Source organism: Schistosoma mansoni (assembly GCF_000237925.1).
Source record: "Schistosoma mansoni, WGS project CABG00000000 data, chromosome 1 unplaced supercontig 0010, strain Puerto Rico, whole genome shotgun sequence".
NCBI lineage: Eukaryota > Metazoa > Platyhelminthes > Trematoda > Strigeidida > Schistosomatidae > Schistosoma > Schistosoma mansoni.
The window spans coordinates 1,727,911-1,741,504 of NW_017385987.1; the positions used below are offsets into that span (position 1 = coordinate 1,727,911).

At 38.3% G+C, this 13,594-nt stretch overlaps 1 protein-coding gene across 2 annotated transcripts; it reads left to right on the top strand.

Annotated features, from left to right (window-relative positions):
• Positions 1-1,845: 1,845 nt before the first annotated feature.
• Smp_019260.1 (multiple ankyrin repeats single kh domain protein, putative) lies at positions 1,846-13,326 on the top strand (the record flags this gene model as incomplete). Of its 2 annotated transcripts, XM_018791975.1 has the most annotated exons (8): positions 1,846-1,881; positions 3,395-3,434; positions 3,468-3,596; positions 5,817-5,914; positions 8,747-8,833; positions 8,929-9,095; positions 9,638-9,908; positions 13,081-13,326. In XM_018791975.1, the coding sequence occupies 8 exons, from the start codon at positions 1,846-1,848 to the stop codon at positions 13,324-13,326; spliced, it is 1,074 nt and encodes a 357-aa protein (XP_018644883.1). The 2 variants fall into 2 exon arrangements, with proteins under 2 accessions (XP_018644883.1, XP_018644882.1); XM_018791977.1 differs by lacking the exon at positions 13,081-13,326 and having other exon boundaries at positions 9,638-10,255.
• Between the last annotated feature and the right edge of the window lie 268 nt (positions 13,327-13,594).

The following is a 13,594-nucleotide window of genomic DNA, read 5'->3' on the forward strand; positions in this document are numbered from 1 at the left end:
GTAGCTGCAGGCGGAGTTCTCCTGTTACCGATACAATAATGTAAACGTATTACGGTTGAAAATTTCTTTGTCAAAAAGTTTATTTTCAATAAAGAATTAACTAACACAGGTTTCTGAAGAATTTGGTTTGGTAGACGACAAACTCTTATTCGGTTACTCATGGTTGTTCCTCAACTGCAAATCTGGCGCTGTGGGTAGTAGTGTGGGGTACTTATTCACATTACTCACAGCTCATAAAGATTCTTATTCTAGGACTAGTTATCAGGAATAATAAGAGGAATACCAGGATTGAGCTATTCTTAAATCATATTGGTAGGTAAATTCAATATTAATAATTTCTTCCCCTTAGACCGTACATTTAAATGACTACTGATAACAGGGACCAGATTAAAGAAGTTAGTTTATCAGAAAACACAGCTCACTGATCCTTAAGGGACAAAAAGGAAAGTTTGTGATCTGTATTTTATCTTAATCAGCCACACATTGGAAGTAATCAACTAGATAGTCTTGATCCGCTTAAAATAAAGATTTTGCACCCTGATACTATTTTACCTCTTCATAACAAATTTACGTGACTGAAGGATCCGTTACGAAAACTTCCGATAAAGTGATCATGATTCTGTCAGATAAGACCTCAAAAAGGTTAGAAAACATCTTTCTGCCATTACGGATGTTCGTTAGAATCTTTCACTGGTCCGTCACAACAAATTTTCTATTTTCATTTGAACATCAAACCTCCTGAAGGTTTAGCATCCCTAAACTCATCGGAAACAATAGCAGTGTTTAGAAAATAGGCGTCGTTCCTATGACACAGACTATAGCTTTGTGAATGCTAAGGCAGATCACTCCAAGTATTTCCCTTCCAACCATTCCATCAATATATGGTGGTTAATAAATCCTCGAAATAAATAGCTCTGTAAGTCTTCGAAAGTGGATGCTGACCACATTAGTTTCATTGGACTCACCTAGCTGAATGTGATCGGTCAAGCATCCGCACCAGATCACGAGTAGGAACTCTGTGCTCAACTTCTTCTACAATCGCTAGTCAGTATAGACAAGTCGCCTCTCGATACATTGATAACCTATCAAATATATCTTCAAACATCTTCATTTATGACTTCTGATTTTAATAGGTGGGCAAGTTTCAGTTATAAGGTGTTACTGGTCAAGGTGTTGTCAATCTCCAAATACTTGTGGCATCTTAAAATGATCGAATCAGTTCGAGGACTCAAATTCAAGTCCTGCTTAAGCTTATTCACAATACTAACCTCAGGAGTGACACCCAGAAACTAGAGAAACAACACAGATAAACGAACTGTAAGCACACCTAATCCTTAAGAGTAATTAACTGCTGTAATTCACTGCCGGCTTAGCTAATCCAAAAGACTTCCCAGGAGTCCTTTAAGGAAAATCTTGACATATTCTTAAGGAGTGAGGGTAGTACCTTACTATGATTTGCCAATTTCTTTTTTCTCTTTTATCTTTAATATACCTAGGTTCCTGCCTGAAGGTATTGGTTATCCACTGCTACTGGACACGGAAGCCCGTTAAGCGAAAACTTCTTCTTTTCTGTCCCCAACCATTTGACCTATTGCATCTGGCGGGCTTCCGAACATTTCCGTTACTGTACTACAGTAACCAGCTGCCGACTGAGTCAATCGATTGCAACCCTTGGGATATTTGACATAAAATGTTTGTACTTACGAATAAAACATAAACGTGCAAACGGCTTGGTATTACCCTGTTCTCAATACAGACTTATACAGATGGCTGAACAGTCTCCACGTTAGATTCGATAGCAGAAATATATTTTTTGTAGTTATATCTAGTTTATTGTCAACTCCCATGAGTTCAAGTCTTGGATGTGCACGCTTAGAGCTAGTGAGTTAATTCATATGTTTGAGTGGTGTGAAGTCTCCTTATTTCGGGGAAAAATGTGTCCGTTTTGGGGGAAGCCGCTATAGAAAATTGTGGGGAAATGCCACGAAAAACCCCGAAATTTACCCGCGTCTGGGAAAAGTTCCCCAAACTTTGGGGATAAATACCGATTATCACAGGACTTTGGGGAAAACCTCGGAATTTTCCCCAGATCGGGAGATAGGGATTTTCATTATAAGAAATATATTCTAACCTTTATTAGTTGTTATAGAGGCCTAGGGAATCGCAGATAACATTTCAGAATCTCGTTAATTTTTTTAATTCGGGAAAAATTGCTATTTCACACTCAAAACTCGTGGTCTAGACCGCGATTTCGGTGGTATTTTATCTATCAAATGAAGTAAAGATCTATTGACCTCAAGTTTTCAACTAAAAAAGTATATCGCGGTTGCGAGCTCAAAGTTATACTTGATAGAATATATGAGTACTTTTGTAGTTAGTTAAATGTAGTGAGTGTTTATTATTAGTAAACTTGCAGTCTTTCCTCTGCATTCATGCTTGTTTAGCTTGCCATATGAGTTATGAAAGAATTCCGGTGGTTCTGTGATTTATGGGTGACCCTTGAGCAACGCTTGAATGAACTTGTAATATCCACCTACATAATAGGGTTAAATGGAAATTATAGATTAGTATGAGTTAATATATACAGCTGAGCGTTAGTGTTAGGAATTAGATTTGATGTTTTCATCACGAACTGACATAAGCCGCAATGCCAAAATGATATCTAACCAAATGAGTGAATGAAATTTGCGCCAAAATTAAAGACTTGATAGTGTTGTTTCGTCCATAGATTATAGTCTCACCAGAATTCCTTTCCAACCACACCTACACTTTTCTAAGCTCTTCTCACACGATAAAAAAATCGATTTCTCAGTGTCCGTACAGTTAGCTTTGGCTATATGACTTCTAGTCGTGTAAAACTCAAGGGTTCAAAATGCCCTTTTGTATTCCGTTCCAAATAACGTCTATGTGATCGTATCTCATAAAGGTGTTAAAATCTAGCATACAAGTACTTCTGACCATGTGACAAAAGTTATAAAATCCGCCGTCTTACAAATTGATCACTATGTTCTCCATCCGAGAGAGAAGAGTCTAAATTTCCATTCGCTTTTCAGTCATAAATGAAAAACGCAAGTAGGACAAGCTAAAACCGTAATCATTGTAGTCTTTGCTATCGTGACTCGAATTCTTTATATATGTCACTATTTTATAAACATTCGACCGCAAAACAAAAAGTAAGTCCCAGTAACATTACAGAAACAAAATGATCAGATTAAAAAGTCATTCCATGAAATATTTGTAAATAAAACTAATAAAACCTAAAATATAAACAGATGTTTATTAAAGTTATATGACTTTCTAGAATTTAAAAACTTCTCCAGATGCTGTTGGGAAACCTGTCACTTGGTGATATATTTAGAAACTGACTTCGTATTGTTTACTGTTCTCATTTCAGCGAAATACACAATGCACACCTGTAGCAGTATCCGATGGCAGTAAGCTATTCGATAATTACCATTCTGTACTAGTGAAACTTTTGCGATATGCTGTTTCTTCTGGAGATTCCGATAAAGTTTATAAACTATTGAAATGTTCACATATATCACCAATTGACTATGGTACTGATATGCCTGTTATCTGTAAGGCAGCTGGGAAAGGTATGTACTACTTAGTTCGTTATACTTCTCATACTTACAATGACGTATTATAAATTGTATGTTTATATCCAGTCGTGACAAAAACTAATTAGGAATAATTTATTCTGTTTCGAAACGGACTTGTGATACTGATGAATCGTGTGAATTACCTGGATTCTGCTTATACTTTAATGTATTTTATCAGGTCCTTATTTTTTGATATGTTGATATACTGACCGGGAATATGCTGTTAGTTTGGTACTACGTACTTCTCAAAAGTTAATCGTCGCCTGATATTGTACACCAGTTATATTTAATAGTATTTACTCAACAACTATATGATACAACGAATAAACGAGCAGGGAGATACAGTAAACCAGAGAGACCGGTCAAGGACAAAGATGGAAAGAAAATCACAGAGATTGAAGAACAGAGAAAAAGATAGTAGAATACTTCGAGGAATTGTTGAATAGACCAATATATATGTGATTAAATAAAAACAAAAAACTCCATTGAATCCACCAGACATCGAAGCAGCATACACAACCTTCCTATAGATGTCACTCCACCAACAATCAAAGAAATCAAGATGGCCATCAGAAAAATCAAGAATGGGAAAGCAGCAGGACCTGACAATATACCAGCTGAAGCACTGAAGTCCAACACTTAAGTAACTGCAAACATGTTTCACCTTCTATTCAGGAAGGTTTGGGAGGAAGAACAGTTCACGCGTACTAGAATGGACATCTCATCGAGATACCAAAGAATGGAGATCTGAGCAAATGTGAGAACTACAGAGGCAACACATTGTTCTTAGTACCAAGAAAAGTTTTCAACAGAGTGTTGCTCAACCGGATAAAAGACTCAGTAGATGCCCAACTTCGAAATCAACAGGCTGGATTCTTAAAGAATCGGTCGTGTACAGACCAAATCGCGACACTACGGATCATTGTGGAACAATCAATTGAATGGAACTCGTCACTATATATCAACTTCATTGACTATGAGGTGTTTGACAATGTGGACAGGAGAACATTATGGAAATTTCTTCGACACTATGGAGCTCCTGAGAAGATTGTCAACATTATTCGGAACTCATACGACGGACTACAATGCAAGGTTATGCATTGAGGATAGCTGGAAGATCCATTCCAAGTGATTGTTGTCAGACAAGGCTGTCTACTCTTCCCCTTCCTCTTTCTTCTTGTGGTTGACTAGATTATGGAAAACTGGACATCTGAAAGGAGGCACGCAATACAATGGATAGCTCAGAATCAATTAGAAGATTTGGACTTCGCAGATGATCTAGCCCTCCGATCTCACACACACCAACAGATGCAGATGAATAAAACTAATGTAGCAGTAGCCCCTGCATCAGTAGGCCTCAGTATACACAAAGGAAAAACGAATATCCTTAAATACAACACAGAAAACACCAGCAAACCCAATCGCACTGGATGGCGTAACTCCGGAAGAGGTGACAAGTTTTACGTACCTGGTCAGCATCATCGATAAACTAGAAGGATCTGATGCAGATGTGAAGGTATGGATTGGTGAAAATGGGTAACGTTCCTACAGTTGAAGAACATATGAGACTAAAAACAACTGTCGATCAATATCAAAGTCAGAATTTTCACTACGAACGTCAAGACAGTTCGATTGTACGGAGTTGGAACCTGGAGAACTACCACAACCATCATCAAAATGTACAAGTATTTATAAACAATTGTCCGCGCAAGATACTCAATGTCCGTTGACCGGATACCATCAGCAACAACCTTCTGTGGGAGAGAACAAAGCAGCTGCGAGCTGAAGAGGAAATTAGGAAAGACGATGGAGGTGGATAGGGCATACATTGCGGAAATCACCAAACCGCATCACGAGGCAACCCCTATCTTGGAATTGTGAAGGGGAGCGGAAAAGAGGAAGACCAAAGAACACACTACACCGGGAAATAGAAGCAGATATGAAAACGATGAATAGCAACTGGAAAGGATTGCCCAAGACAGGGTTGGATGGAGAATAATGGTGGGGGGTCTATGCTCCTTCACGAGGGGTAACGGGCGTAAATAAGTAAGTACTCATCAACTTTCAATCAAATAACTGATTTTCAGTGGTTCTGTTTAGTTCAAGCAAGTTTGATCATTTCCCAATGGTTCATTACCCAAGTATTTTGATGGTGCTTTAAGTTATTATCACAACTTGTGTATACTTACTGTCTAAAACCTTTATGTTTCTTAGGTTATACGGATATTGTTGGTCTCCTTATCAGACATGGTGCATCAGCAAATGCAAGGTCAACTGATGGTTCTACACCTTTAATATATGCTGCTGATGGTGTAAGACAATTACTTTCCTCATTATTCTCTTTCCCTAACGCTCAATATCCATATTATAACACTTTATCTTGAAATGATGAAGATTTTTAGTTCAGGTGTAAATATTTGGTTGTGTTCTCTAGGGTGTGGTTTAATTTTGCACCTCACATAAAGTAAGCGTTAATAGTGTTATCCAGAACAAAAATGTCCCAGAGATTATTAGATACCTTTGCAAATGGGTGTCAAGTTGTTCCTAAACACCTAACTACAAAAAGTGAAGAAAGATCCCACCCCTTAACAGAATTTTTACAACCATGTTTCTGTAGCATCTGCCAAGGAGTCTCACTGCCCACATGTAACGAACTGTTTCTAACCTAACTGTTAATACAAAAGTGAGCGTCCGTCTATTTGACCAGTTCATACAGGGCCATTTGCATTTGTTATTCTAAACCATTAATGTAGTCAGGCTTCACTTTTTCGTAACGTAGATTTATAGATCAGAAACTTGAGAATATTGATCCTTTTTAAAACCAGTTGCATTGCTTTTGACACGTAGGTAGTATCAGATTCATCACACAAATCATAACCTCAAGAAATTCAAAAAACTTTCAAGGCAAGAGACAATCAACGAAATTGTCCGATCCTTGGTCTTTGTAAAATTGCTTACACTCAATGGCTAAACAGTGTATGTGAAGTTGAGGTGGGAGAACTTTTGTTTAGATCTATTGCAGGGCATTCAGCCAGTGAAGTAGTCATAGGATATGAACTTTAGTTACTTGGATGCTTTTATCCCTAGGGTTTTTAAATTCTTACTGCATTGGTAAAAATATTAAGTGAAATAAATAGAAGTTGAAGATTATTTGGTTGATGAGGTGGGATAAACCGATTATTTAAGTGGTTTAGATGTCATAAGTCTGCCTGTCATTAGTTTATGTACATATGTTATTGACTGGTAAGGAGTTCACCATATATAGTTAGTAAATTACCAAAGTTTAGACGTAAATTTAGAGATTAAATACGAATGAAAGAAAGACCTAATGGATCTCGTCCTAATCATTGTTGTAATTATTTGTCTACTAAGCATATTCTAATAAAAGTGTTGTCACCTAATAATTTTAAAATGATAAATTGTGTGCTTTGGTTTTCTTGTTTTATGTTGCTGTATCATATGAATTCGAATCAAACAAAAAATATGGAGAGTTAGTATTTTTAATAATTAGTAGATTTCTATAAAACAGTTGAAGACAATGCACACACTTGATGATTCATAGCCCCCGAATGCCCTGGTACGGCCGAGAGTGGGGAGAGTCCGCTCTCCCTCTCGAAATGCTCTCATATGGCCAGCGAATATATAGCCTCTGCCAGGGAAGTCCTACTCACTGCCTTCTCACAGTGGCGGGGGTGTTGTCTAGGAAATTGAGAGGACGAAAATCGAATGTCCGGCGCTTTAACCGGGTTGGTGGACAAGGCGAGTCCACCTGGGGGAGTTGGAAAACCCTGATTCCAAACCAATGGTGCACATGGGCTCCAGTATCCTGATGGAACAAATGGCGTACGAATCAACCGTTGATCACCGGCTACCATGGGACTGCATCTCCTCACGATGCTCCACTGCCTTGTGGATCAGACATTCAGGTCAAAGGCTCTAGGTGTGGCCCCCTAAGAAAACCACCTGCTTCAGTCTGGGCACCTGGGCAGTATCATAGCCCTCACACAAATCAAATGAGATTTGTGCGGCACATATGTATCTGGTGTTTCCTTGTACCAATATTTATGTGTTTAAATAAATAAATAACTTGATGATTCATACAGGCCTCAGTTAACAAGCCTACGTAAATGAGTGACAAAACCAGCAATTAGCCTTCTGAAGTGATTAGTCATTGTGACGATCTCTTATGCTCATTGCACCAAGCTCTAACTGAAGTGTATAATATATTTGGAACAATCTTGCCATAGCGAGTAAGTTTACGGTGAATCTTTGTAGGATGTGTCATATTACAATCGTTGTTCCTATTTATCTCTAGTTTGCAAGGTAATCTCACATAAGATACAGTTTTTAATACGATCTAGTACATGGATTATAAAATGTAAATATCACTATTTCCTACGCTCATTAGCATATTCTCAGAAAGAGATTTTTCCCTCTATGACTGTTTTTGCTTTTTTTGAGACTTGCCATGAGACATGTAACAGCACACTATTTTATCAGATCCTAGGCTGATTAGTTAGTGAGGAAGTAATTATGGTAAACCATTTTAAGGACTTAGCTTTACCGTTAGTTCACAGGTTCAGATTTGGTTCCGTTTAGTTAGGTTTGTGCAGCCGGTTAGTATAACTGGTTCTCCTACACAAGAAAGCATAATACAGAGCCGAGAATGTCGGCCGGTACTTAGTAGATGAGCAACCGTTAAAGTTGTACATTGGGTTAATTGTTCTAATTTACAAGGAATGTGAAATTTTTATTAAAATCATATATTTCGAGTCACTTGAACTGATTGCATGTTGCGTAATCTACACATTTAGAAAAGATTAAATAGGAAGATAAGTATTAATTTTAAATCAGCTCTTCATTGTGGCTCTAATCTAATATTTCAGCCTTACTATTGAGTTTGTCGTTAATATAGTCCAATATTACTTGCTTACCAAGTACAACTCAAAAGCGTTATCAACATTTGTACAATACCGAGATTTACAAGATTTCCACGGTGTAGAAAGAACAAGTTCCGCGTATCATGCATCCGCTTATTCACAGTAAAATGTGTTATTTTAGCTTAAAAGCTTTGTTCTTTTACTCAAATACGTATTTCTTTTACATATAAAACTAATCTTTTTCTCCGAAATTCAATTATTTAGGGTCATCTGACTGTTTTGTCACTGCTGTTAAATGCGGGAGCGTTAGTCAACACTATTAATTGCCATGGTGAATGTGCTCTTACCCGTGTAAGTTTTCATAGGTTAACCACCTGCTTATTTTCATCCTTAGGTGATCTTTTTGAAATATGCATAATTTGAACCATCTTTCCATCGCTTTTTAGGCTACCCGTCGTGGATGGGTTCACTGTGCACGATTTCTCTTAAGCCATGGAGCTAATCCGAATCCGATGCCATCTGATGGACATACTTTTGTGGTATCGCCATTACATTTAGCTCGCCAAATGCATCAAACAGTTATAGAACAAGATATTTTAAAAAGAACAGTTGAGTATGTATCTAACCTTAGATTAGTGTTTGTTTTCTTATATTACAATTGTTTCCAATATTAAAATGACTAAAGTTTGAAATGATTTTCGTAGGTAGTTACAAGTTGTTCGTATCAATAGAAGTATGCATGTAAGGACTTATCTTACTTGTGAAGCATGAATATACCGTTTAAAATAGAATGAAAAACCTTTTCACCCTGAAAGCAATTGTCTAGAAGTAAGTAAAATGACTAGTCTTAAGTGCATCGACAGAAAGAGCAACGGGTTTCAGTCGTCCTTGTAGAGGATGTTATTTATATTGCAAATAACAAAATACGATTAATGAACCAAATCTATCGAGATTAATCATCTTATCTGATCGTGGTTAACACCCTTGTTTTAAACCCTCCCATAATTATTTTAAGGTTTTAAGTATTTCTATGCATTGCAAACCATAGTTTTCATCAGGAGCACTTGGCATTCTAAGTATTCAAGTAGATTGAAAAGTGACGATTTTAACTGCGTTAAGTATTTACCCTTATTAATATCAAACCACTTTGTTTAGGATTGATAAAGCTGTTGCTGAAATAGTATCAACGACTCTACCAAATCATCTGACTTTGATAGAACCAGGACATTTACCAGAGACAATGTCTTTAAGTTTGTTTCCTGTTCAAATCTTCTCTTCAGAAGAGCTTAGTCGCTTTGTTTTGTACTTTAAAACACCTCCTGGGTATGGCTCACGCAGTTTACAAACGGGAAATAAAGAATCTTCCAGTGGATCGACACCGTCTGACGAGCTGATATTTGTATATGTGATTCGAGCGCAGTTATCCGTACGTTTGTATGTAATATCATTAAATGTTTTACTTTTGCATTCAAAGTAAGTAATAAGCGATCGTTTTATTACAAAGGTGTTTTCAAAATCCATTTATGGATGCGTGTCACGCCTCTATTGTCTACCACTAATATAGTGGTTTCTCAAATTCAAATAGTCATTTTTGTAACCTTGAACTATTAAGTTTGCAGATAACTTTATTAGGACTAGTAGTGACAGTAAAATAATTAAATTTTCTCGTTTGTGGTGTCAACATTACTTACACACAACAGCTTAAAATAATACACCGAAACGGACAAGTCACTAAAAAAACAGTCCAAGTAAAGCAACCACTCATTGCTGCAGCACGTTATTTTGTTTAAAATTTTACTTAGAATTAGTACGTACCATGTCTGTCTTTATCTAAGCCCCTGTATGTAACTTTTATCTCTATAGGACTTTTTTCATAGCACTAATTCCTTTTTGCTTATTTCTCTATTCCACATTGTTATCCGGATTACACCTTTGTTAAGCCGCATAACTGATATATACGTCGAAAATTATCAAACAACCTACCTGTCAAGTCATTACTGTGATCACTATTTAAGCACAAATGTGCAACACACAATAAGAAAATAATATTGCGAAGAGGTAAAGGTAAGTATCGTAACAAAAATGCAACAAGTGATTAGAAATTGGTGAATGAGAGTGAAAAGTAATGGAGGAAGCAGTTCATTTGGGAGAAATACAACCGCAAAGTTGTATCAAGATCGCCACTGGCTTCATTCTGACGTATATCTGATAAAGTCTCAAGCCACTTCTTTGCATTATCTCTTGAAGCCCAACCAGGGCGTCCCGAAGAGTAGGACAGTCTGATCGATGTCGCTGGGGCAGCAGACCAGTCGAAATATTCCTCGAAGAACTCTGCCCATCGTCCAAGACATCAGATGTTATTGATTGGCATCCCATTAGCTTCACAAACCGTTTCTCTCACACCAGTGACTCGGATGAGTTGAAAGAGCTTCCGGCAGTTACCAGATGCACCTACTGTTTCCAACTCATTGGCATGCTCCAACCACCAGGATTATCGGCCGTTTCCTCAATTTTATTACTTAACAGTCTTCGTTTACCGTCAAACTCGTGGTTGGCCGGAGTAGACCGACGACCCGACTGTTGCTGCTACCTTGACGTGGTGTTCGGGCTTTCCTATCGCGATGAACCAATCGAGCTATACTGGCTGGAACAATCCTTCCTCAAGGTCCTACCATGCCGGACAGGTCGGTTGAAGAGCTGTAAGACTAAAAGCAGCAAACCCAAGGTCCGAAGCCGTAATGCTGACTGTACTGAGGTGTGACAGCAGTAAGGTGTTTCCTTCAGACAACCAGCATAACAGCGATGCTGCCTTCCCACAAGGAGGGGTGGGGTTAGAAAAGGTCGACTCTAAAAATGCACACCTCGCCTTACCCCACGGATTTCCGTCTCCGGTGGTAAGGTCCCAACAAGTACGGAACTGACACAAAAATTACCCACAAAAAGGTCGTGTGTGACCGACCTCAAGCAGTTGTCCCTTAGGCACTGCGTTCACGCTCTCAGGTCATTAAGATCACTTCTAACCCAATTTCCTTTTCAGGTACCTCTAGAAGAACCCTTCCACGGTGTGGGCAACCGGGAATAGATAACTGCCCTCAAACCTCTAACAGCACTCAAGATCCTAATCTAGACTGACGGGCTTCAATGAGTTGTAAGGAGCCTGTAGAAACCCAGTGCTTATAAGCGGGAAATTTCACAAAGCCGCAAGCGACTTTACTCTCCATTTTCATGGCGTCATGCAGTTGCAATCAGTGCTCATCCATACTTTTCAACGGGCTGATAGCTAGCCTTGAACCCAGCTCGTTTTGATATTTAGTTGCAAGAGAAGCTGCAACCAATTTGATGACATCAATCTGTTTAAGTGTGGCGCATATGTATCTGGTGCCCTTTTGTACCAATATGTATGTGTTTAAATAAATAAATAAACCCATTTCGGATGATGAATTCATTGGCCGCTGAAACGTAAGGTAAGATTAGTGCAGAAAAGGGCATGGTCAGCGTCCAGATGAGTGCTTCAGAAGGAGCGGCACTCTTGTGCACAACGGTGCTAGTGGTAGTTGATCGCAATATAATCAGACTTGAGATGGAAAGGTAGGGCGACAAGTAACACATCAGCGACGACTGTGCCAAAATTTGATGCCATCTAGAAATAGGTTGTGGTCTGCCCAAAGCTGCAGCAAACAGGAAGTATTATCTGAACTGCGGCTAACAAACCCTCAGTAGCCACCCAGACGACTCTTAGTACGTAAATGTTCGGCTTGAGTATTCAAGTCTCCAATCGGCGCTACAATATTTGTCAAGTGCGCTTTCGTAAGGTCATTTGACTGGTGATAGATCTCATCCTTGATTGCATCTGGACTACAATCTGTCGGGGTGCAAGAAGATAAGGATAAGACATTGTTTCTCATTTCGATTTCTTACCACTTTGATGGGACTTCTCAACCTAACAGTACATAATCGACTATCAGCGGGGATCCGGTCGATTAGTGCTGCCTTTTCTTTGGCGCTTAGTGCGACACTAACGTCAGGAAAACAGGAGATGCCATAAGGTCCTCGGATAAACGCACGTAAGACAAGCTTTTCGAATCGACAAATGAAGATTAAATGTGTAGTCTTAAATATAGGATTCCAGATAAACAACAAACATTGATGCTAATATTTTCTAAAGACATAGCCAAACCTATCTGATTTCTCATCTGCGTTAGTGTGAACGTTAAAGGAGGTAAGACTGAATAGTACACACGATTCTAGAAAGGCTGGCTAAGAATCCGTATTGGATGGTAGCATAACTTTCGACCAGTTATTTACTTGAGTTCGTTCAGATAGAACAGAATTTCCACCATAGGTAAGCTGCTGTGTAAACTGAAAAATAAAAAATATTTCGAGAGCAAAGGTGAACTGTCCACACCTTGACCGTACCAGGGTATTTAGGGGTATATATATATATATATATATAGTAGTTTCTAATTACTGTTAGTCCACATTCACTTACGTGCGCTAATCGGTTTACAATAGTCATATTCAACTATTTGATTATCGAAAAGCTCCAATTTCATTACATTTATGCATGCTCTACTTTTGACGTTTTGTTTTATCAATAGGACAATCATGTTTCTTGCTGGCTCACTGGACCTCCCATGGAATCACTATCATTGAGCTTTAATGGGACAAAAAAACACTGTACCGTGATACCCTTGTCACCTGAGTATTCTGGTATCTGCGTATATTCAGTATCTACAGTAATTAGGAGTGGTGGACTCAATACTCTCTGCCTAGAGCTACGTACCCAAGACCAATCAATTGGTGAAACAACTCAGGTATACTTTTTCAGACATGTCGATATTTAGTATGTTTCTATTTTAGTTTAATGCGTCCTATTTCATGATAACTTATAGCAAATACTTCGTAGTCGCGCTGGTTTTAAGCGTGAAGTAAGCGACGTGCAAAAAAACTAGCTGTCCAGATGAATATAACTCTTCATTTGTCAGTCTATTTGGTAACGTATTCACCATTAAGCTGAAGTCAATGCATCCACACCGTAAAAACGTCGAAACACAAATAATGAAACATCATTGCGCTTAGTAGTCGTTAAGTAGCGATAGAAATAAGCGGATC